The sequence below is a fragment of the Corvus hawaiiensis genome, chromosome 27, assembly GCF_020740725.1.
Source record: "Corvus hawaiiensis isolate bCorHaw1 chromosome 27, bCorHaw1.pri.cur, whole genome shotgun sequence".
In the NCBI taxonomy this organism is placed as follows: domain Eukaryota; kingdom Metazoa; phylum Chordata; class Aves; order Passeriformes; family Corvidae; genus Corvus; species Corvus hawaiiensis.
In genome coordinates, this window is record NC_063239.1 from 2,042,906 (window position 1) to 2,066,464 (window position 23,559).

The 23,559-nt window shown below is 64.3% G+C and overlaps 1 protein-coding gene and 1 long non-coding RNA gene across 2 annotated transcripts; both read right to left on the reverse strand.

Moving 5' to 3' along the window:
* On the reverse strand, positions 1-19,456 carry BMP1 (bone morphogenetic protein 1). Its single transcript, XM_048287299.1, is given in 21 exon segments — positions 1-523; positions 742-992; positions 1,074-1,287; positions 1,359-1,486; positions 1,564-1,689; positions 4,837-5,017; positions 5,125-5,285; positions 5,388-5,513; positions 5,588-5,783; positions 5,973-6,118; positions 6,193-6,309; positions 6,970-7,072; positions 7,267-7,278; positions 7,280-7,383; positions 9,156-9,280; positions 9,640-9,745; positions 9,884-10,062; positions 10,698-10,815; positions 10,901-11,047; positions 11,119-11,232; positions 19,251-19,456. Coding segments are annotated over 21 exon segments (2,928 nt in total). The 5' UTR covers positions 19,390-19,456; the 3' UTR covers positions 1-388.
* On the reverse strand, positions 2,303-4,830 carry LOC125317541. The gene is made up of 3 exons (XR_007200110.1): positions 3,841-4,830; positions 2,894-3,716; positions 2,303-2,387 (listed from the first exon to the last, which is right to left on the reverse strand). It is a non-coding gene; the product is annotated as an uncharacterized LOC125317541 (long non-coding RNA).
* Positions 19,457-23,559: the final 4,103 nt, after the last annotated feature.

The window sequence follows — 23,559 nt, forward strand, 5'->3', positions numbered from 1 at the left end:
TCCAAGTACAAGGGTATTTATTTCATAGGTACAAGAGAGAGACAGCACCTTGTGTGTGTTGGGCTCTTCCCGGTTACTGGTTTGTACATTCAGAGCTTTGGCCGGGGCAGGGGAGGGCAGCGGGTCCCGCTCGGCCCCCCCCAGCACCGGGGTGGGCGGCTGCCAGCGGGGACCCCCCCCTGTGCCCCCCGTGCCGTGGGCGCCCGAGCCCCGGGGCCCCGTGCGAGCGTGTCTTGAGTGCTGAGGTTGGCTGTGTGCTCCTCCTCCGTGCAGTCTGTGCGGGGCAGCGCTCCCCGCCGTCCTCCCTGCCCTCCTCCTCCTCTTTCTCCTCATCCTTCTCCTCCTCCTCCTCCTCCCCTGCCCGCGGCGGGGCCGGGACCCCCGGCCCTCATTTCCTCGTGTGCAGCGTGTCCTGGAACTTGGTGCTGGTGTAGCGAAGGTGGAAACCCTTCTTGTTGATGGTGTCATCCGAGTGGAAGCGGATCATCACCGAGTCTCCGGCCGAGTAGACCTCCTCGGGGGGCTGTCGGGGTGAGGGAGGGGGTGCTCAGATCCACGAGCATCCCCGGGGTGCGTGCGCATTGTGGGCGGGAATATTTGCAATGTGGAGGGTGGAAATCATCGCACCACCGCAAATTCCCACGGGCATTTCTCAGCAGTCAGCCTCATCCATCACTGTGCACCCTCACTCCTCACCCCCCAACCCACCCCACCCCACATCCCCCTCCATCCCCAGCTCACCCCGGAGCCGCAGAAGCGGCCGAGGCGCGGGGCCGTCCCGTCGTAGCCGTCGAAGAGCTCCATGTAGTCGTATCCACAGTCGGCCTCCTCCTCGATCTCGAAGGTCTGGAAGATGAGCTCCACGCCGAAACCCTCCTCGGCCATGATCACCCACTCGCAGTCCGAGCCCCCCGGATAGTTGTTGTCCCCAAATTGTGCGTGGGAATATAAGTCCTTGGTCTTCACCTCAGCATGCACCTGGCCCCCGCACACTGCCGGAGAAGCCGGGGTTTAGGGGCACCCATGCTCTCCCTGCACCCCATAGCCCCATTTCCCAGCCCCACAGCGGGTACCTGTGGTGTGGGTGGCCTCGAATCCCTTCTTCTGGATGGAGTTGTCTGACACAAACTTGAGGAACATCTTGTTGCCCGAGGAGACGATGGGCTCGGGCTCCTTGGCCCCGCAGAAGCGGCCGAGTGCCGGGGCCTTGGCGTCCTTCCCGTCAAATATCTCCAGGTGGTCGTAGGTACATTCCTGCTGCACCTCCACATCCAGCTCCAAGAAGGTCTGCGGAGGTGATGGATGAGGCCAGGGCTCGGCGGAGGGGATCCCAGTGCCACCCACCCCCCGACCCCTACCAGCTTGATGCGGTGCCCCGGCGTGGTGCTGATGGCCCAGGTGCACTCCTTCTTACTGGGGTATTTATCGGGCCAGTTGGGGCTGGTGATGGTCCCTGAGACGGACGTCACCTTGTGGTCACAGCCAGCTGCCGGGACAACGAGGAGGGTCACGGATGCGTGGATATGGGATTCCCCGTGGGAATGGGGAGCAGGATGGACCCACCTTCCTTGCAGTCGTGCTTGTTGTCGTGCAGCACGAAGCCGCTGCGGCACTGGCACTCGTAGCTGCCGAAGGAGTTGAGGCACTCGTGCTGGCAGCCCCCGTTGTTCTTGGAGCACTCATCCTTGTCTGGGAGAGAGCAGAGGGATCGCTGAGCGGGCTGGGAAAGCCTGGAACGGCGCATTCCATCCCAAGACGGCCCCCCCGGACCCCAGCCTCGAGCCGCTGCCCTCCAGCCAAGCAAGCGCCCCCGGCCAGCAGCAAGCAGCTCCAGCATCCCGCTTCCAGATCCGGCCCCCGCGGGGGGACGGGACGGCTCCTCCTCTCCCGTGGGCTCACCCATGGGTGCCACCATTACCTGCTGCTGGGATGGACGGGGAGAGGCAGAAAAACACACAGTGACAACCAAAGATGCACAAGAAAGACCAGGACGCGGGAGTCCCTCTTTACTCATCAATAGGAAATGTCACAGACACGGTAAAAATTGGGAGGGGGGAAAAAAAACAAGGTCAGCTGGTCAATGACAAAACCAAGGGGGGGAAGGGGTGCTTAGAACAAAAAAAAAAAAAAAAAAAAAAAAAAAAAAAAAAAAAAAAAAAAAATTAAAAATAAGGTCAACAACCAGTTCTGTCAAGCAAAAGGCTGCCGGGGCCGGCAGCACGGCTCGGCTCGGTCCCACCGTGCTCCCGCACGGCTCCGGGGCCGCGGCGTTCCTGAGAAAGATGGAGAGGATGGAGAGGCTCAGGAGGGGCCCCGCGGCCGCTTCTGCACGCGTAACTTCGGGCCGGGCAGGCGAGATTTCGGGGGCTGCAGCTGCTGCTTCTTCTCTGCAAAGAGAGAGGGAGAGAAGGGGGGGAGCGATGGGGGGGCGGGGGGGCGGCGGGGGCGGGGGCGGCGGGGGCATGCGGAGCGGCAGCCGGGGAAGCAGCAGCGAGGGGACCCCCGGGAGCCCCTCTGCGGCCGGCGCGAGCGGCTCTGCGGGGAGGAAGAGGAGGAGGAGGAAGAGGAGGATGAGGCACGAGGCTGGCTCCGGGAGGATGAGGATGGGCTTTGGGTGGGTTCCTGGCAGTGTCCGCTCTGGGAATTGCAGTGGAGGGGTTTGGGATCACCCCGAGCTGGCCGTACTTACCTCCCACCACCTGCCCGAGCTCCCTACCGCCGGCGTCGGGGCTCGCCAGCCCCCCCCTGAGCCCCTCAAAGACCCCTCCACGTCCCATCGCTCCCCACCTCGCTCCCCCTGCCCACGGGGCGATGTTTTGGGGAGTGGGCGGCGGCGGGGGGAAGCCAGCAGCAAGCGGGCACCAGCCCCCCCAGCGTCCCGCTCCGAGCTCACAGCGATGCCGGAGAGGAGCCGGGATCCCTCCTGGAGCCAGCGGCGAGGGGGGGTCCTGCCCCAGCCCCCCCGGCCCCTGCGGCCGCCTCTCAAGCGGAGGCTGTAACCTGACGTCTCCTCGGTGTGAAGGAGGAGGAAGCGAGGCGGAAAGGCCCGTTTGGGGATGGGAAGGGGCTTCTGGGCTCAGAGCAGCTCCAGCACCGGGGTGGGGGGAGCTGGCGGGACGGAGGGAGCCTGGGCGGGCGAGACAAGAGCAGGAGAGAGTTGGCAGCGGAAAGAAGCCCACCGGGTCGGTGTCTTTAGCAATCCTTTATTCCAACCAGCTTGCTCGCCGCCACCCGGCATCGCCGTGCGCTCACCGTTCTCCCCCGCGGGCATCCGACGGCTCCGGGCTGGTCACCGCCCCGCAGCCCCCGGCAGCGCCTCTCCCCCCGCTGCGGACCCCCCAGCGCCGGGCGGGGGCTCGGCGGAGAGCCGGGGGGGACGTACCTGGATGCCGACACCGTGGCGGATTCCCGGGCGGAATGCGCATCCTTACGCGCGAGCCGACGGAGCCCCGGCCCGCGAGGAGGAGGAAGAGGAGGAGAAGGAGGAGGAGGAGGAAGGGGTCACGTCTTCACCGGGGAAAAACGGGCGCCCAGACGGCCAGGCTGCCCGCGGCACCGAGGGACGGGACTCGTCCGGAGCACGGGGACCCTCCGCGGCTAAAAAGGGGCCGCACGGGAGAGGTTTTGCCCAGGAAGCAACCCCGGGGGGACCAGAGGAGGGACCCCGCTGTGGCCAAGTCCTCCAGGGTGGTCCTGCCGCCGGGAAAGCCCGAGACCTGAGCAGGGAAAGGCGGAGGAGAGGGTTTGATGCTCTACGTCACCGCACATCCCAGCGGGATGAGGGAAAGGAGGGAAAAGGGGAGAGGGAAGGAGCCCGAAGTGCTTCGGGAGGAGACTCACCCGGCTGCCCCGTGGTCCCGCTCGGCCGCCGGGCTTCCCCGAGGAATCACTTTGTGGAGGGTGCCGGCTCCCGACGGCTGGGCCCCCTGGGCCGCCCTACTCGCCTTGGTTTTAATTAAACAAATAAAGCAAAGACACTCGACCCCCGGCCCGCGGGGCTCTGCCGCTCCGGGAAATCCCCGGGGGCTCCGGGGGATGCCGGTCCTGCTGCTCCCGCAGCCGGGTGGCCTCAAAAATGACCTCGATGGAGCCAAAACGCAGCGGGAGGCTCGCGGTGGGGTCCGGGAGGCGCTGCCGGTCGCTCACGGCTGGGATGGTGTCCAGGGCACTGTGCCACACCCAGGGGACCGTCCCTTGCACGAGGGTCCCGTGGCAGCCCCCAGCCCAGGGTCCAGCCCTGGCTGCATCCAGCACCTCGCTCCGTGTCCCCGTCCCTACCCACAAGACCCATCCGAAGGTGACGCCGTCTCCCGGCGGGGTGGCCCGGGAGAGGAGAGCGGACCGTGGGGCAGACAGGGGGAGGCAGGTAATGGTTTTTGGGAGGGGTGATCGCTCCTGGGAGCTGAGATGAGGCCGGATGCTGATCCCAGGATGCGGAGCGCCCTGCCCGGGAAGCGGAGGGAGCCGGTGCCGTGCAGCAGAGCGGGGAGCAGCAGCAGCAGCAGAGCGGGGTGTCACCGTCCCCCCACCCTGGTAACGCCACCCGAGGGGTGCAGCACCCGGGGCTGAGCACATCCCCATCCCCAGCTGGACCCCAGCACCCCCGTGGTCATCTGGGGACCCCCCGAGAGAGCATCTCTGAAGTAGGAGCCAATTATCCCCCAAAAGAGGAGGAAACCTCCCAAAATGTGCTGCCAGCCGGGCTGCCCATGGCTGGAGGGTTTTGGGACCGGGGGCTGCACCCCCGGCGTGGGCGAGGGGAGCGTTAGCAGCGGTTTGGGTTCGGCCGGGTGAGGGAGGGCAGGGGACGCCCGCGCTGGGGCAGGGCAGCTCTACCTGAGAAGAAATGGGCTTTGAAGCCCTTTTTGGAGACGGTGTTGTCGGACTTGAACTCGATCCTCATGTTGTTGTACTGGGAGGTGATGACGTCGGGCTTCTCAGCACCGCAGAACTTCCCGTGCAGCTTGGAGTCGGCCGTGAGCCCGCTGCGGACCTCCACAAAGTCGTATTTGCACACCTGGGGGGGGTGACACGGGGCTGGGGACGTGGCGGTGCCACCCCGGGGGCCACCAGCAGCTTCGGGGACGGCACGCGGCACAGAGAGGGGCTGCTCCCACCACTCACATCGTTGCCCTCGGTCTCGAAGAAGTCGAACTGGAGGGAGATGCGGTACTGGGTGGGGGCTACCAGCTGCCAGATGCAGTTCTTGTTGGGGGGATACTCCTTGGGCCACCCCGGGCTGGTGATGGAGCCGTTGAGCTTGGTGAGGAAACCTCCACAGGCGGCTGCAGGGCGGGACCACCCAGCGCCCGTCACCTCCACCGGGTTGGGGACGCTGCAAGGGGCGGGCACGGGGCAGTTTTGGGGGGTCTCAGGGGGGCACTCACCCTCGCAGCGGCGCTTGTCGGATGCCAGCTCGTAGCCAGGGTCACAGGCACACTTGTAGCTGCCCAGGGTGTTGACGCAGCGCTGCTCGCAGCCGCCGTTGTTGGGGCGGGAGCACTCGTCCATCTCTGGGCAGGGCAGGGGGGGTGAGTGGGCAGGGGGCTGCGACCACCCCCCGGCACCCCCCGGAGCACCCCCAAACCTTTGAAGAAGTTGACGGCGAACCCGGCCTTGTTGATGGAGCCGTCGGAGACGAATTTCATCCAGAGCTTGTTGGAGGTGCTCTTGATGTCGTCGGGTTTGTCGTAGCCGCAGTAGCGGCCGATGAGGCTGCTCGACTCGCTGCTCCCATCCCGGATCTCCAGGTAGTCGTAGGCGCAGCTGTCGTGGCGCTCGATCTGGTGGGGAGTGGTAGAACGGGGGTGGTTTGGCCCCAGCACCCCCAACCCCTCCCTGCCCCCGCTGCGTGGGGAAACTGAGGCACGGAGGCGGGTGCCGAGAGATGCGGCCTCAAGCCCATCCCGAGGGAGCACTGGCATGAGGAGACGACCCCTCCCCAGCCTCGAGGGGGGGGGACGCTGACCCACCTCGAAGGACTGGAAGGTCAATCCCACGTGGTAGCCCTCAGACACGGTGATTTTCCAGACGCACACCTTGCTGGGCCGATAGTCATCGGGGTAGTTGGGGGACTGGATGTGCCCGTTGTCCTTCTTCACGTCCCCCCCGCAGATGGCTGGAAGGGAGGAGCAGCAGCCTGAGCCCCCTCGGGCCCCACGCCGACCCCTGGACCCCGCTGCTCCCCCCTACCTTCGTAGACGGCGAAGAAACCTTTGCCCACCCAGTTGCTGCTGCTCCGAAACTCCACCCAGAGGCGGCTGTCGGTGGAGATGATGGGCTCGGGCAGCTTGTTCCCGCAGAACCTGCCTGGGGATGAAGGCGTGCTGGGCTGCCGTGCTGGAACCCTCCTCTTCCTCACCGCCACCTCCTCTTCCTCACAGCCTCCTCTTCTTCATCACCACCTTCTCTTCCTCACCGCCACCTCCTCTTCCTCCTCACCACCTCCTCTTCCTCACAGCCTCCTTCTCTTCCTCTTCACCACCTCCTCTTCCTCACCATCCCCTTCCTCCTGGTCTCCCGATGCCCCTTTCCAGCCTAAAGCCAAAGGCTGCTTCTCCCCTCACTTGTCCCCCTGCTCCCCTCCGGCTTTTCTGGCTGTGTCACTCAAACTGGTGATTCCAGAGCCAGCTGGGATTTGGGGAACATCTAGCTCATGGGGATGGGACTGGGATCCTGGAATCTCCCTGGGGAACATCCAGCTCCTCGGGGTGGGACCGGGACACTGGCATCTCCCTGGGGAGAGATGTGCCAGCCAGCTGGATCATCCAGACTGGTTTCACTGGTGTGGGCCAAACTGGGGGCTCCATTCACCCCGATAACCCCTCTAGGGGGCAGTTCCCCCCTCCCCAGGGCTTTGGAACTTCAGGCAGGCAGGGAGAGGGGTAGAGGGAATCCCCCGGCCCCGCTGCCGGCCCCGGAGCGTTCCCAGCGGGCAGGAGGAGCGGGCAGGAGGCCCCGGGTTGTTACCTCGCAGCGTGGCCTTTCTCCAGAACCCGTCTCTCACCTCCACGTAGTCGTACCAGCACAGCCGGCTTCGGTACAGGTCCAGGGTGGTGAAATTCAGGATGATCTAAGGTTGGGAAGGAGCAGGAAGAGCGTGGGGTGAGCTCCCCCCGCACCCCATCTGCCGGGAGCTGGTGGGAACCCGCTGGAACCTGGAGCATCCCACCCCACAGCGGGGTGCTGGGACACCCCAAAACAAGGGTGGGAATATGGGGAGGAGGGCTGGGACGAGGTGGGAGCCGCCACCGCAGCAGTCAGTACCTTCTCTCCGGGGGGTGACGGAGATCCTCCAGACGCAGTGCATGTGGGCAGAGTATCCGTTGGGGAATTCCGGGGAGGAGAAGTTGCCCTGGCTGTCCTGGAGTGTCTCCCCACAGGCTGCCAAGGGAGAAAAGCGCGGTTCAGACCCCGCAGAGAAACCCCCAGCAGCGAGAAGAGCACCACTGCCTTCACCCCCATCCCCAGTGCCCTTTTCCCACCCCAAATTCCCAGCCCTGAGCACCAAAAAAAACCCAAAAAAACCGCATCATAGCCATCCCCAACCCTCCCTGGAACGGCTCCCGGCTCCGTGGTACCTCTCCAACACCCGTGCCCCTCACCCGGCCGGGCGGCAGGAGCGCTGCCGGCCCCCCCGTGCCGTGCCACGCCGCGGGGCCCGGCTCGCCGCCCGCGCTCCGGGCAGGTTTCCGCAGCCGCGGCTGGAGCTGGCCCAGCGCTGCCATCTGGAAGCCACATGACGCCGTGGCCGCGGCACACGGAGCTCCGCCGCGGCTGTCGGGGGGCCAAGGCGGCCGCCCCCCCTCCCCACCCTCCCTCTCATGGGAGAGGGGGGCACGAGATGAAAGGTGAAACGGTGCGAAAAGGGCCGCTTGAAAGCTGGGCTCGCTGCCTTTTTTCCCCTCTTTGCTTCACAGTGGAAACAAAAGAAAGGGAAAGTTGTGACCCAGAGAGGCTTTTTTTTTTGGGGGGGGGGGGGGGCGGGTTTCTCCTTTTTTTTTTAATTTTTTAAAGTTTTCCTTGCTCCAAACTAATCACTTTTCCTGCTCCCCTGAAGGCGGCACGGCCGTGGGGCCCCTCACAAAGGCGTCCCTCTTCCAGGCTGCTAATTAGTCGCTGGAATTAAGCGGGAGCGTGCGGGAGCCAAACTCTTTGCAGATGTTGCCAGCACAGCCCCGGAGCACGTGGCTGCTGTCGGGGGACTCGTGCCAGCCACCCCCGCTTGTGCTCGGGACAATGCCACCGCCACGGTCACAGTCCCAGAGCCCTTCAAGGTGACAACAGTGAGCTGCTCACGCTCTGCTCCAGCCCCAGGGAGAATTGTGGGGTCTGACGGGACCAGGATGTGCCGTCCCACCTCATCCAAACCCCTCTGGGTGCAGGGGTGGATGGAGGATGCTCTTGGGGGACGCTCTCTGAGGAGGCTTCGCTCTCCGAAGGTGCTTGTGGGGTCAGAGGATGCTCTCAGGGGACGCTCTGCTCTCGGAGGGTGCTCTTTGGGGATTTTTCCAGAGGGATGCTCTTTTGGGGGGGGTGATCTTGGAAGATTCTCTGGGGGGGACACTGTTCTCTTGAAGGATTCTTTTGTAGGAATGCTCGGGGGGGATGCTCTTTGGAGGGTTTTTTGGGGGATGCTCTTTGGAGGACGGTCTGGGGGGGAGATGCTCTTTGGAGGATTTTTTTGAGAGATGTTTTTTCAGAGATGCCCTTTAGAGGATGCTCCTGGAGGTTTTTTATGGGGGGAGCTCTTGGGGGATGCTCTTTGGGGGATTTCTGTGGGGGATGCTTTTGGAGGATGCTCTTCCAAGGGCTGCTCCTGGAAGATGCTCTAGAGACGATTTTTTGGGACAACGCTCTGGGGGGATGCTCTTTTCTCGGAGGAATGGGAAGAGAGGGCAGCTGAGGACACCTTCACACCAGCAGATTCTGCTCACAACCCCCCCAGAAGTGCCATGGACAGAGAAAGGCACCTCGTGTGCCCTTTAGGGAATCCCACAGTGGGAAGGACCCCAAAACCACTGGAAACAGGGAATCCATCCAGGATGACGCTGCTTTTGCCAAGATTTGGGGTGAAACCGAGTGTTTTCCAGGAAACACACGCCCAGGGGCGCTCCCCCCCGGCCTCTCCATTCCCTCAGGGCAGTGACGCTCACCTGGGCAGCGGTAGAGCTTGCGGGCCTGGGCGATGTCCCCTTTGCTGAGCCGTGTCCTCTGGCCGATGGCCGGCCGGACGCCGTTCACGTCGTATTTGGGCAGGATTGTGTCGAGGAAGATTCCCCTGGGGCAGGGAAGGGATGAGCCGGGTGGGAATCACCGGCCCTGCGGCCTCTCCCCGCCGCTGTCACCGGGGAAGGATGCTAAAAGCAGCCTGGCTAATTAAAACCAGCCCGGCTAATTAAAGCCTGTGGGCCGGTGAGTCAGCGGGGACGTGTCCCCAGTGGAGGTGACTGCGGGGACAGCAATTCCCTGCTCTGGGAAGGGACGCTGAGGGGTTTCATCCCACCCTACACACCAACGGGAGCCTTTTCCGAGGGGATTAACCCTGTGCGCAGCTGGTAACCATCCCCCAAGGGCTGGGGGCACCGTGCCATCGTCCCCAGGATGCGAGGGGACACACGGAGACACTCCGGGCCGTACCTGGAGAAGGTGTTCCTGGCATAGTGCATGATGCTGTCGAAGTCGTAGGTCTCCCCCAGCGACTCCACCTCCTCCGGCTCCATCTTCAGGAAGTTGTATTCCTGCCCTGTGGAGGACAGGATGGGGACACTGCCAGGGGGGACCCCAATTTTGGCAGCACACCATGGCAGGGATGAAGAGGAGGAGGAGGAGGAGAAGAAGGAGGAGGAGGAGGAGGAGGAGGAGGAGGGAGGCTCATCCCCACCTGGCTGGATGTTCTCCCGGATGATGGAGACGTGGTCATCCCGGTCGGGGCGCGTGTGCTCGTGCCAGAACCCGATGACGTGGCCCAGCTCGTGCACCACGATGCCGAATTTGTCGCAGTTCTTGCCGATGGAGATGGCCTGGGGTCCCCCTCCTCGGCGGCCCACGTAGGAACAGCACCTGGAGGGGGGAACCCGGTGATTCCCGGCTCTCTGGGGGGTGGTGTGGACATCCCGGTGTTCCCCGGCCAGGAGTAACAGAGCAGGGGTCCCACAAAATGTGAGGCATGTGGGGATCATCCCTGATACAGGAACTTCGGGCATCCTGCCCAGGTGGGGAACGTGAGCCTGGAAACTGGGAGAGCTCAGCGCCTGGCATGCAATGGCACAGCACGGCACGGCACAGCTGCACCAGCCCCGAATCCCATGGTCCTGCTCCCATGGGTGCCCATCCTGCTCCCTGGATGGATCCTTGCCCCTGCCCGGCAGCTGAGCTGCTCCAGCCCTGTGCTCTGGACCTGGGCTCAGGGTTTGCGCCCACGCAGGGGCTCCCAATCCAGGGGAAATCCTTCTCCTAACCACCATCTGCTTGGCCAGGGCCGTGCCCTGACGCGTGAAGACGCTGAGCTCGTCCAAACCCCTGTTTCCTTTGGCCTCAGCCCCGCTGCAAGCCCGGGCTGGTTCCGCGCCACCGACCTCAGCCCCCGGCAGCGAGCGCCGAGCTCCGGCACCTCCTGGACCCCAAGCAGATGGGTCCCCGCTGTCAAACCAAACCCCAAACCCCCGGGGCGGGTCCTGGAGCACCTCCGGACGTACCCGCAGGGGCGGTAGGTGAACACGATGTAGCTGTCCTCGTCATTGCGCTCCAGGAAGGTGACGCACGTGTGCTTCTCCCAGTGCCGCATCGCCTGCCGGAAGATGGCTCGCTGGCTGCCTGCGGAGGGGCGGCGGCGGGGTCAGCCCGGTGGGGAAACTGAGGCACGGCGGGGCCGGACACCCCCCGGCTCGCCGGCACTCACCGCTGAAGTTGCCGCTGATGACGTAGGGGATGACCCCGTCCGGCCACACTCGCTCCGGCCGGGACGTGGCGGCGCGGCGGCTCCGTGCCCGCTGCCGGCCACGGCTGTGCCGAGGGTGGCCCAGCCGGGGGCTGGTGGCGTTGCTGCCTGTGGGGACAGGGGGGTCAGTGCGGGCAGCCCCTGGGGATGGACAGGGGGCAGTGGGGGCGTGGCGGTACCTGAGGAGTTGGAGGGCAGGCGGGTGACCATGTGACGTGCCAGGTCCACCACCCGGTCCACCTGGAAGTGCTGCAGGTCCTCCTCGTCCAGGGCGATGTCACCCAGGAAGGCGGCTGGGAGGGGAAGAGGAGGTGTGAACCCTCCTTTGTGGATCCCAAATCCCACTGGGCGCCTCTCCCCAGCCCATCCACACCTGGCAAGCCCTGAAGACGAAGGCAAACCCTTCTTCCTCCTCCTCCTCCTCCTCCTCCTCCTCCTCCTCCTCCTCCTCTCTCTCCTTCAACTGAGCGTGGCGCTGGCCGGGTTCCCCCCACTCCCCAGCGGCTGGAGCCAGCCCTGTGCTCACATCTGGATCGCATAAAGCCCATCCATCACTTTTTAGGGTTTCTATTATTATTATTATTTGTGTTGCAAAACTGCCTTTTTTCCCCCCACTTTTGCTGGCTTTAGGATCCCCTTCCTGCCCGGCTCCTGCCCCCCAGCCCCGTGCGAGCTCCGACAGCCCCAGGATGCTCCAACCAGCGACCTCTGAGTCATCTGCCCGCGCAGAGCGGAGCCATATGGGCCGGGAGGCTCCCGCTGCTCCCAGCGCCCGCAGGAACAGAGCCGGCCGTCTGCCGGGGCCGGGACCCCCCCCTCCAGAACTCGGGGGGCAGAGGTGCTTCGGCATCACAGGGCTGGAGGACATAACCCTGCACATAACCCTTCCTGCCCCTCCTCCTCCTCCTGTCTGTCCTCCATTCCACGGCCCCCGGGTGAGTCAAGGCCGCGGGATGCGCGTGGCTCCTGGCGCTTGGCCGGCCCCGAGCCCCGGGGACCCGGTCCTGTGGAAACGCCAGGGCTGGCTGAAGTCAGGCCGAGGCTCCGGAGGTGGAGTGGGAGTGGGGTTCCTCACCGGTTTTGGGGGTACCTGGGGAGGGCAGAGGGTGCCCGGCCCACCCATGGCCTCCCCATCCCTTGGGAAGGGCACTGGTGGGGAATGGGGTGGCCGGAGCAGCTCAGGGGATGAGGGCGAGCGGAGCCAAGGTCGCGCCCCAAGCACTTAGCAAGTGGATCCCAAAATAGCCACTAATTATGAAGGCAAGGCGGGACAATTAGGATAACCCTGAGAGGTCCAGAAAGCCGGCACGGGGTGAGAGAAACAGCCATGGGATCAGAGGAGCAGACTGGATCCCATCCCTTCCATGGCACCGAGCCCAAACCTCACTCCAGCAGTGGCGTGGAGCGCTTTGGGGAGAAAGAGCCACATTTTGGGGCCACCCCCAGCACTGACCCATGGGTGAATCCCATCGGGGGAAGCTCCGGGGTGGAGAGCAGCGCCGAGGGAAGAGCAAACAAGCCGGGGCCGGCACCTCCCCTGGCAGCGACCCGCGGCTGGCACGGCCAGGCTGCAATTTGAGGGCAGAGCAGAGGCAGGAGCCGGCCCCGGCCTCCCCACACCCTCTCCGGGGCTGGGAGAGACGTGTCCGAACGGGCAGCGCGGGGGAGGACCAGGGCCGGGGAGAAGGACGAGCGTCCCGTGCCAAGAGCTGCATGGAAAGACAAGGGAAAGTAAGCTCGCTTACAGCCGAGCAAGCGCCGGCGGAGCCAAGTGATATAGAAACCATATGTGAGGGATTTGGGAGACGTGAGAGAGCCGGGCAGGCCAGCCTGGGGACGAGGGGCTGCTTTTCCTGGAGGTTTGAGGCAGCTGGGCTCGCCCAGAACCCCCCAGCCCACGGGGGACGGTGGATGGCTGCTCCTGGAAGGGCCAGCGGTGCCGTGGGGATGGCGAGGGGGTGCCCCGGCAGCGATCCCTGTACGGACACGTCGGGGCCAAGCCCAGAGTGTTGGATTGAGAAACTTCCAGGTTGGTTTGGGCTCCGGTCACGTCCTCCTCCCACTCGCTCCCTGTGCACCCGTGGCATGAGGTGACATGTGGAGTTGTTTGGGGGGGGGGGGGTCTGTGCTCACCAAAAGCCCCCTGCCACTGTCAAGCTCCCCGAGGGGCTTCACTGGGGACACTGCCACACTGCTGCCACTTGTCCCCTCCCTGTTCATGTGAGAGAGGTGGAGGGGACTCCCTGCAAGTGAGGGGGACCCTCTGCAAACGGGGGTCTCCTGGCAGGAGAGGTCCCAGCCCTCTGCTCGGCTCAGCACGGGTTGGAACAGGGGGAAACACTCCCCGAGGGGTCACACCCCCAGCACCCGCTCCCTGCAGCACACACCCTCACCCCGCTGGGGCACGGTGCCCGACAGACCCCAAACCACTGGACACAGGTCCCCAGCCGTCCCCAGAGGAGTCCTGGTGCCCCTGAGCCGTTCCCAGCCTGGGAGATCACGGGCTGTGCCACAGGGGCTGCTCTCTGGTCCGTTGCAGAGGCACTGGGGGCAAGGTCCGAGCCACGGTGGTGCCAGCGGGGAGGATGCGATGCCAGCAGGCCGCCAGCTCCACGGCCAGGCGTGGGGCACAGAGCAGTCAGGAGTGGAGAAGGGGAGTGCGGGATCATCCCAGCTCCATCCCTGCACATCCCTCCCACCCTCCAGGGCACAACCAGCCCTTTGGGAGCTGCCAGGAGGCTCCCATGGAGCTCTTCCCCCTCCGCAGCCGGGAGATAGCTCAGCCCTCCGCTGTTGTTTGACTTTTTGTGCTGTGTTTTCTTTCGGGTTCTTGGAACAGTGACGTAACCCCGGGGCTGAAGCTTTAGACAAACAAGGTTTTTCATTCGGACCCGGGCCAAACCCCTCAGCACCCCATCCCGATCGTACAGGCACCTCCTGCCCTCTCACAGCTCCCTGGATCCCCCTGTAGGGTCCCTCTCCTCCCTGCCCGGGATGCAGGAGCTCAGCATCCCTCACCCCCCGGGCAAGGCGAGCAGTGCAGGGGGTACCCGCGGGCCTGACCTCTCTGGCATCGCTGGGATTTTGGGATGAGCCTGGCCTCCGGCTCCACCAAGGTTGGGAACGGTGTTGAAGGAAAAATAAGATAAAACAAGAGGTGGGAAGAGGCCGGGGCGCGAACGCGATGTTCTGGTGAGCTGGGAAAAGCAAACAGAGCCGTGGGGAAGCCTTGGCAGGGCGGGCGGCAGATAAACAGGACGGGATCAGATTCCAGGTCAGTCTGGGGCAGAGGAGGCTCCGTGCGTGGTGCAGGGCAGGAGGGACCCTCACCCCAGTGAAGATCCCACCAAAGGCCACCAGGTGGGAAAGATCCTCACCCTTGTGTGGGTCTCACCAGCCCTTGAAGGACACTGGGCAGGAGTGACTCTCATCCCTGTGTGAGTCCCAGGAACCCTCAAAGGGCACTGGACAGGATGGGAAGCATCCACCCAGCCCAGCATTCCCTCAGTGGGTCCACCCCAGTCATTCCAAGTCCTCGTGCGAGTCCCAAGCATCATTCCCGATGCAGGCAGGATTTGGAGTGCGGAAGGAAGCAGGGATGGAACTGCTGTGCCCCAGCCGGGAACGGGATGGAAGAGAGACCTTTAATAGGTGTACCCCGGCCTCAGCCGAGCCGCCGGGTTGTAAAGCCGCGGAGCCACCGGCGCAGCGTCCCACTGGCTCTCAGAGCCCTTAAATATGTGAGGAATGCTCGTCGCACCGCCCCTCGCCCCCGCACGCCGGCCCAGCTGCGCGGCAAAACACGCCGGGGCCGCGGCCGGACGAGAGGGGACCCCTCTGCACTGGGGGGTCCCCCTGGCCCCCCCCGGGGGTCTGCCCTGCCCACACAGCCCCGGGACGGGGGCAGGGTGTGAAGGCGGAAGGATGTGGAGCATCCTGGGGTTGGGGAGGCGGGGGGAGCAGCCGGGTCCTCCTGAGACCTCCGGGACAGCGGGGACAGGACGGAGGTGGAGCAGCCCCTCTCGTCCCCCCCCGCACGGGCGCAGCCCCTCTCCCGGTGCCCCTCGCCGGCGGCAGGAGAGAGGGAGCAGCCAGCCTGTAAATGCCGGGGAGAGGAATATTTGCTTTCCCAGAGCACCTTCCGAGCAGCACAGCAGGCACAAAGCAGGAATTCAAGCCTCGGAGGCCAGGCTGGGAGCCAGGCCAGATCACGGCCCCTGTGCAGGGAAACTGAGGCACGGGGGGATAGAGCCAGTCAGCACCACGGGGCACCCCCAAAGAGCCAGCCCTGCGCTCGGGTATCGGTCACTGCCACCCCCTGCCTCCTGCTGCCTGGCTGGAGCATCCTTGTCCCAGCTGGTGTTTTTGGGAGGCCCAGGGCTGTGCCAGCACCCTGCACCGGGCATCCAGCAGCTGGGGAAGGCAGAGAGGCTCAAGCACAACATCCAAGGCAGAGGGATGATCCCTATCCCGAATTCCCTTTGGTGCAAGGCACATCCTCTCTCTGCCAACACTTCCCTAGGCACCCACAGCCAAATTCCCTCCCCAGCCCTGGGCATCGACATTCAGGCTCCAAGCTCTTCGCCTGCTCCAGGTGATGAAATAAGCACCGTGGAGCCTCTAATAAACATCCCGGGCAGCAAACAAATTCCAGGGGCAGGAAATGTCCATCCGGGGGCAGGTTGGGAGTGGGAGGGATGATTGGATCACTCCAGGGGAGCGCTTTCCTTCTGCTCCTCTTCCGTGACAGCAAACGGAGGAAAAAGCCTCCTGCAGGGCTCGGCGTGGAGGATGCCAAAGCTGAGGCATGCCGGAGCCCCGGGATGGAAGGAGCCGTGTGCAGGGAGCGAGGTCTCCCCGCATCCCCTCTCCAAAGCCAGGTCACCGAGGAAAACATATCCCGGGCCAACAGCACCAGTCCCTGTGAAAAGGAGAGCTGCTGGAAAGGAAAATATTTGGGAATTGCTCTGCCAAGGGGATGTCGGGGGGGGGGTTGTTGTCACTTTGGAGCCTGGTGGCAGCGGGAACGGGGAATGGAGATGGGGACGCACCCTGACACCCAACTCCGCACGCGTGGGGCATCCCGGGCTCTCCTGTCCCTGTCTCCGGCTCTGCCAAAGGGCACCGGCTCCCAGGGGCTCCCGGCCCTCTGGGCATCCTCCCCAGGGCTCTGGCTGCAAACGTCCCCCCTGTTGTGCTTCCGCTGCTCACTCCTGTCCCCACAGTCCCGCCACCCCCACAGATTAACCCCTTCCCAAGGCTGCTCCCGGCTCCCTGACAAACCCTCCTGCGGCTCGGGATCTTCCCACTGCCTTTCCCACGTGCGTGGAGCGGGGTTTGCCACGCACAACTCCCCCGGACAGACGGCACAGCCGTGACCTCCCGCCCTCCCGCAGCCCTTGGCCAGGTGATAAGCGGGACCTCCTCTTCCCACGGCTCGGCGGGATGCAGTGGGAAGCTGCTTTCTCTCCAGAGACCTCCAAGAATCCTCAGCAAAGCCACAGGCAACCAGGAGGACGCGTTGTTGCCCGGAAAACACCCTTCCCGGGGAAAAAACTGGGGAAACCCCACCGCGAGCCATCCTCCCTCCTCTCCCCGCATCCCCTCCCGGCTGCTTTGTTCTCCCCGGGTCTCCCCGGGGCCGCCCCGTCCTTCCCGGCCATGTGTTTCCCAGCCCCGGCTCGGCGGCGGATAAAGCCTCAGGAAGCACCGTCTCCCCCCTGGGCACGACCCGCCGGCGTGAATCAGCAGCCGAGGCGTTTCCCAGGAGCCAAGGAAGGGAGGGCAGCGAGGAGCGAACCCCCCGGCCCCGCCGTGGCACCCCGGGCCCCCGCCGGAGGATGCCGCCGCGCCGAACGGGTGATTACACAAAGATAAAGCGGATCCCAGGATCGGCCTGAGATTTCCAAGGTTTGCCGAGCCCTGAACCGCAGGCCTCCCGCCGGCCCCGGCTCCGCGGGTGGATTTTTACCCTGCATGAATAAGTGACATATAACGGCTGGAAAATATTTTTGGGCAGCTTGACAAGTGTGACTGCAACCAGTAGCCTGGGCTGGCTACGCCTGGAAAGTGTAATCTAGGTGAAATCCTGGCGGCTGGGGAACTCCAGGCATGGCTGGGAAGCTCCCGCACCTGGGAAAGGGGGCTCAGACCCACAACCCCATCCGTGTGTCCCGTGGTTCTGCCGTGCAGGTGATGCTGAGCCCCCCATGGGGATTTGGGAGAGAAGATCCCCCCAAACACCCATTTTGGGGGCCTGTGTGAGCCCCCAAAGGGCTCTGCACACCCATGTCCCTCTCCCCATGGAGCAGGGTGATGGAATGCTGGAGAGGGGGGTTTCCAGCCCCTCAGTTTAGCCAAGCACCCCAAAATGTGGATGTGGGGCTAATCCAGGGTACAAAGTGGGTACAAAGTGGGCTCCATTTCCCCCCCGGCGTGCTGGGGGCACCCAAAGGGTCCCGGCTCCAGTCACCAAACTGCTCAGCAAGCCCCTCGCTCCCCTGGGACGAGCCGGAGCAAACCCTGGTGCCGCTCTCCCAGCGCAGCTGGGGGTGCTGGGAGCGATTCCAGCCGCCTTTCCCAACCGGAGATCCGACCCGGATCTGACCCGGCGGCTGCTCCCGGGCACCGAGACCTGGCTGCGCTGACCGGGTGAAGGGAAACCGGGGCCGATTCCTTCCTCCCTGGCCACCCGCGGGCTGCTCCAAGGGCTGGATCTCCCAGCGCTCTCCCGTTTTGGCATCCTTGGAAGCGACGCGGCGGCACGGGAGGCTTTTCCCCTTCCGCTGGCACCGGTGCAGACGGGTGGCATCACCGGGGTGGCCGGCGAGCCGCTGGCAGCCGGTGGCCTCAGGATACCTCTGGCACGAGGAACACAAATCCCTCTCCCGGAGCTTTCCCTCCCCGGAGCCGCGGCGGTGGCAAAACCTCGGTGCTTGGCTGTGTCTGGCACTGCCCGGAGCTCGGCGGGGGGGGGTCTCAGCACCCCAAAACTGAACCGAACCCTCGCATGGGGATGCCCGGGGGGGATGGGGGTCGGTCAGGGGGATGCCAGGGGGTTCCAGCTCCCCGGAAAACTGGATTTCATCATCCCCGTCCTGTGGAGCCAAACGAGGGTGAATCCCCGGCTCGAGCGATGCGTGGCAGGGCCTGATTCCCACCCCCCACCCCCGCTTCCCGACTCCCGGGGAAGAGCTCCCGTAATTAAATTAGTCCCATCAGGATCTCATAAAAGCAGGACGGGAATGGGGAGGGGGGAACAGCCGGGCCCGGGAGGTGAGGGGGGGTCTTGGGGTGCACAGGAGCTGGGCTCGGAGGGGACAGTGGTTAAGGCAGCGCTAATTAATGCGGATGAAGCCTCGTCTCTGGCGCTCAGCTGGAGGAAGCGGGAGAGGAGGGAAGGCTCCAGCCGGCTCTGCCCGGACGGTTTTGCAAGCTTTGCTGTTTCAGCCCGGGAGGGCAGGAAGGGAAGGATTTTTGGCCAGAAAAAGCCCTCGTGTAGACAGAGTTATATCAACAGCCGCCTTGCAGCGCAGACAATGCCAGTACAGAGAAACGTGATCCCCCGCCAGACCCCGGCCCTCGCGCCGGGCTCAGCCCTGCACGGCCCTCCCGTGCCTCAGTTTCCCCCCTCCCCAAATCCTTCCATCCGCTTTAGCTCGCACTGGGAGACAGGGATTTCCCCCTTCACGCACACCCCCCCCCCCCCGCAGCACCCAGTTTGTTCCCAGCCCTTCCAAAACCTGGCGAGCAGCTCCGATCCCCCTGTCCCGGCACAGAGGGACCCGCCGCTGCAGCACCTCCCGGGCTGAGCCCGGCCCGGGTGTCCCATGGGGACGAGCTTTGGCTGCGGGCTGGGGGAGAGCGAGAAAGCCAAGGGGTGCAGAGTGTGGGTTCGGGGATGGGGGGTGGGATGAGGGTGCAGGATGGGTCCGGCTCTGTGGTGGGGTGGGATGGGGGGCCGGGGGCTCCCCGCCGCCTTTGACAGCTGCCAGTGCAGCCAAGACCGGGGAGAGAAAGCGGGGCTCGGGGCCAGCCCCCCCTGCTCCTCAGCCTAAGTACAACCAGATGCATCCCGGAGCGGGACCGGCCGCCGCTCCTCCCGTCCCCCCCAATCCCGGGCGGCCGGGACTCCCCGGCCCCGCGGCGGCGGAGCCAAGTTCCGCCGTGCAGAGCCCCGAAATGTGTGCGGGGCACACTCCCACTCACCCACGCTCGCCCACGCTCACTCCCGCACCCGCGGTCCCGCCGGGCCCCCGCGCTCCCCTTTGTCCGCCCGCCCGCCCCCCGCCGCGCATCCCCCCGCTCCTACCGGCTTTGCAGGGGTCCTTGTAGTCCAGGGGCTCCTCGTCCTCCTCCTCTTCCTCCAGCACGTAGGAATAGTCCGGGAAGCGCAGGGCCCGGGCCAGGAGCAGGCAGAGGAGCAGCCCGCAGCTCCGCAGCCCGGCCATGGCTCCGGCCGGGGTTTTTTTTTTCCTCTCTTCCCTCTTTCCTTCCCTTCTTCGCTCTTTTTTTTTTTTTTTTTTTTCCCTCGCTCTCTCTCCCTCTTTTTTCTTTTTTTTTTTTTTTTTTTAGGGAAATGAGATCTGGCGGGGGCGGGTTCAAGCGCGGAGCTCGGCCCCTGCAGCCCCGGGCGCAGGGCTGGGAGCGGGGCCAGTGCCGGGGGGGGCGGCGAGGCCGGGCGGTTGCGGGGACCCGGCCCGCAGCCCCCGCTCCTGCCCCTCCGCAGCCCCCGGGCCCGCTCCTGCACCCCCCGGGCCGGGGCTGTCCCGTCTCGTCCCGTCCTGCACCCCCCGGCTCCCTTCTCGTATCCCCCGGTACCGATCCTGCCGACCCTCCTCGCTCCCATCCCGTGCTCCCCGGTACCGATCCTGCTCCCCTCGGGTCCCGTCTCGTATCCCCCGGTACCTATCCTGCTCTCTCCGGTACCGTCTCGTATCCCCCGGTACCGATCCTGCTCTCTCCGGTACCGTCCCGTATCCCCCGGTTCCCATCCTGCCGACCCTCCCCGCTCCCATCCCGTGCTCCCCGGTACCGATCCTGATCTCCCCCTGTCCCGTTCCGTATCCCCCCGGTCCCATTCCCGCCGCCCCGCCCCCCAGAACCGATCCCTCACCCTCCACTTCCTCGCCGTGTCCCCCGATATTGCTCCTGTCCGGTATTCCCGGTCCGATCCTCGTTCCCCTCCCGCTCCCATCCGGTGTTCCCCAGTCCCATTCGTGCCACCCCTCAGTCCCATCTCACATTCCCCGGTACCGATCCAGGCCCCCCCCCCCCCCCCCCCGCCCTGGATCAATCCTGGCCCCCCGATATTCCCAGGACACAATATTCCATGTGTGCCAGCACCGATCCGTCCCCTTCGGTGCCATCCTGTGTCCCCCAGCACCAATCCCGCACCCTCCCATTGCCCAGTCCCACACCCCATGTCCTGCTCTGGTGCCCCACATTCCCACCCCGCATCCCTGCTCCTGCATTCCCCACATTCTCCAGAGTTGCTCCTTGTGTCCCCTGGCCGTGGACCACCAGTCCTTCATCCCTGGTTCTGGGCCCGTTATCCTGCACTCCACATCCTGGTGAGCACCCCAGGAGCAGGATGAGCACCCCAGGAATGGCAGACGAGGATCCCGGGAGCAGGATGAGCACCCCAAAAGCTGGGCAAGCACCCCAGGATGGGTGGTCCGAACACCCCAAAAAGTGGGATGACCACCTCGAGGAGGGGGTGTGTGAGCACCTTGGGATTTGGATGAGCACCCCAGGAACTGGGTCAGCCCCCCAGGGAGGGTGGGTGAGCTCTTGGGGAGCAGGGTGAGCCCCCCAGGGTGATCTGAGGGTGTCCGAGTGCCAAGGCAGGGACACACAACCCTGTCCCCCCTGCACATTCCAGCCTGGGAATGCTGCAGCCGTGATGGGGCCTGAGCGGGTCCCCCCGGGGCCTGGCTCATCCCATGCTTCTCCTGCTGCTTCTCCAAACCCATCCCTATCCTCTCACAGCGCTCCCAGAACTCGCATTAACTTCATTTTTTAAGATTTTAAGAGTTCCCTGTGTCCGATGACCTCCGCAGGGACACTCAGGGTGACACTGGCATCCAGGCTCCTCTCCCCCTCCTGCCCACCAAGCCCCCAAATCCTCTTTCCCTTCACTTTTGGGGACCCTCTGCATCCAGGGCTGGGCTCATTCCCACCAGGAATGACAGAGCCTCCTTCATCCCTTATCTCCGCCGTTCTTTTCCTCCCCCATCAGGATCATCCCAGGATGTTTTCCTCGTTCTCCCTTATTGCAAAACCCACATCCAGCAAGACTTCCCTCCTCAAGCAGATAAATAAACCCCGGAAAACCGGGCTGGCTCCATGTCCCCACTCTGCCCCCAGCCCACACACCACACAGCGCATCCCAGGGATGGGAATTTGGGGAGCAACTGCTGGATTCAACTCCAGCCTCGAGCCGGTCTCTCAAGAAAACAAACAAGCAGGGCTTTGGAATACTTTTTGTTTTCCTCCTGCGCTCAGGCTGGGGAGGATGTCTGCGGGCCGAGTCCCTGGATGATGTAAATCCATGATGTCAGGATCCAGCCGTTGGTTTCCACCCTGAGATCGCCCCTTTCTCACGGAGCGCTCCGGGGAGCCGAGGCTCTCCGAGGAGGCTTTTCCAATCCCGGCTTTCCCACGCCGGCCTCAGCTCCTGGGACCCAGCTCCCTTGCAGCCGTGCTGGTGGCCCTGGATGTCACTGGCCACCAGCATTCCAGCCTGGAGCCCTACCTGGAACAGGAGCTGAGCATCTCACCCAGCCTGAGAGCATCAGGATGGGAATATCCTTATCCCAGGAGTGCCAGGTGGATGCCACCGGGCACGGGCACACGGATTGCAGCGCTCCTACCTCAGCCTGCCTGCCCTGCAGGGCTTCCTTGGCATCCTGGAATGACAGGTGGGTGATGCCAAGGCCGGGAACTGGCACAGCCGTGAGGGTGGGGGACACCAGGAGCTGCCAGGAGCATTCCTGGATCCCATCCTCGGCTCTCCGTGGCTTCCACCCTCAAAACCTCCACAGCAAAGAGCAGCCCGGGCTGTTCCCAGGACCTTTCCCCCCATGGAACCAGGAGTGGTGACCCTCTCGGAGACCCCCGTGCAGTGAGTGACCAGCACTGGATTGTCCCCTGTGTCCTCTGTGACACAACCCAGCGTGGCACTTCCTCTTCCCAGGGATGGGATCCCCTATTCCCAGCACCTGCTGGGGGGTTTTACTCTGATTTCCCTCACCAGGACCTCCCAGGTCTCCTCTGTGGCGCAAACCTCCGGAAATCGGGATACCGGAATTATTGCACAAGGACCTGGGGGTCCTGCCAACTTTCTGACGCCTCCTTCAGCTGCTCCGGCCTGGGGGGGGAGGCTGAGGGGGTTTGGGGGTCAGGGAGGGTTTGGGAGTGGACACCCCAGGGCCACGGGAGGGCCTGGATGGACGCCCCACATCCCGACCAGCTGCAGCTGCGCTTCCCCTGCAGGAGCAGCTTCCCGGCTGCGGAGTGGGAATGGGAGCTGGATCCAGGTGTGGGCGCAGTGGGGGGCTGCTGGTCCCCACTTTGGGGCCGGCATGGGGCAGCTGTGGGGCTGGTGGGCTCCCACTCCCAGGGAGATTGGATGGGCTGCTCCCTGTTCCTCCTCTCAGCCCCAGGCCAATGTCCTGGTCCCGATAACTCCTGGTCCTAATAATGCCGGAATCCCATCCTAACAAAGCCTGATCCTAATAAAACCTGCATCCTGGTCCTAATAACTCCTCATCCTAATAGTACCAGCACCCCAGTCCTAATAATGTCTGATCCCAGCAACACCAGCATCGCAGTCCTGGTAACTCCTGATCCCAGTAACACCTGATCCCAACGACACCAGTATCCCAGTCCTAACAACTCCTGATCCTAATAACACCATCCTGACCCTAATAATTCCTGATCCTAATAGTACTGGCATTCCAGTCCTAATAACACCTGAGTTTAATAATGCCTGATCCCAACACCAGCACCCTCATCCCAACAATCCCAATGTTTATAATGCTTGATCCTTACAACTCCTGATCCCAACAGCGCCAGCATCTCTGTCCTAAACCATCCCAATCCTAATGATCCCTGTCCTCGGGCAGCGTCTGGTGGCCGTGACCGCTTTCAGCACAGGCTGGCTCCAGGAATAGCTCCCAGACCTGATTCCTGCCCTTCTCCTTTATTCCGGCCTGGCAGAGGACAGACCCATTTTTCAGGCCAGCCTGGCTCTGGCAGCAGGACGGGGCAGCTCAGGTCAGGCAGCCACGCTCGGGGGGGGCCCTCCCGTGAGCCCCCCAGGCTGTGGCTGGGACAGAAATTCCCCCAAAATTCAAGCTCGGAGCCCCTCAAGGCATTTTTAAGGCAGGGGAAGGCGGGAGCTGGCGGGAGCCGGCAGCGAAGAACTGGAACGGGGAATTGTGTTTTCTTTAAATGTCGTGTTTTTTTAAGCTCATTTTTGCGCTTGGGTTTGGCGAAGCTGAGAAGATTTAAGTGACAAACCAGCTGTCCCCCGGCGCAGCGCAGACACCCCCGCCCCGCCTCCGCCCCCGGCCCCGTGCCTGCAGCCCCCCCCGCGCCCCTCCAGCGCCGACCCC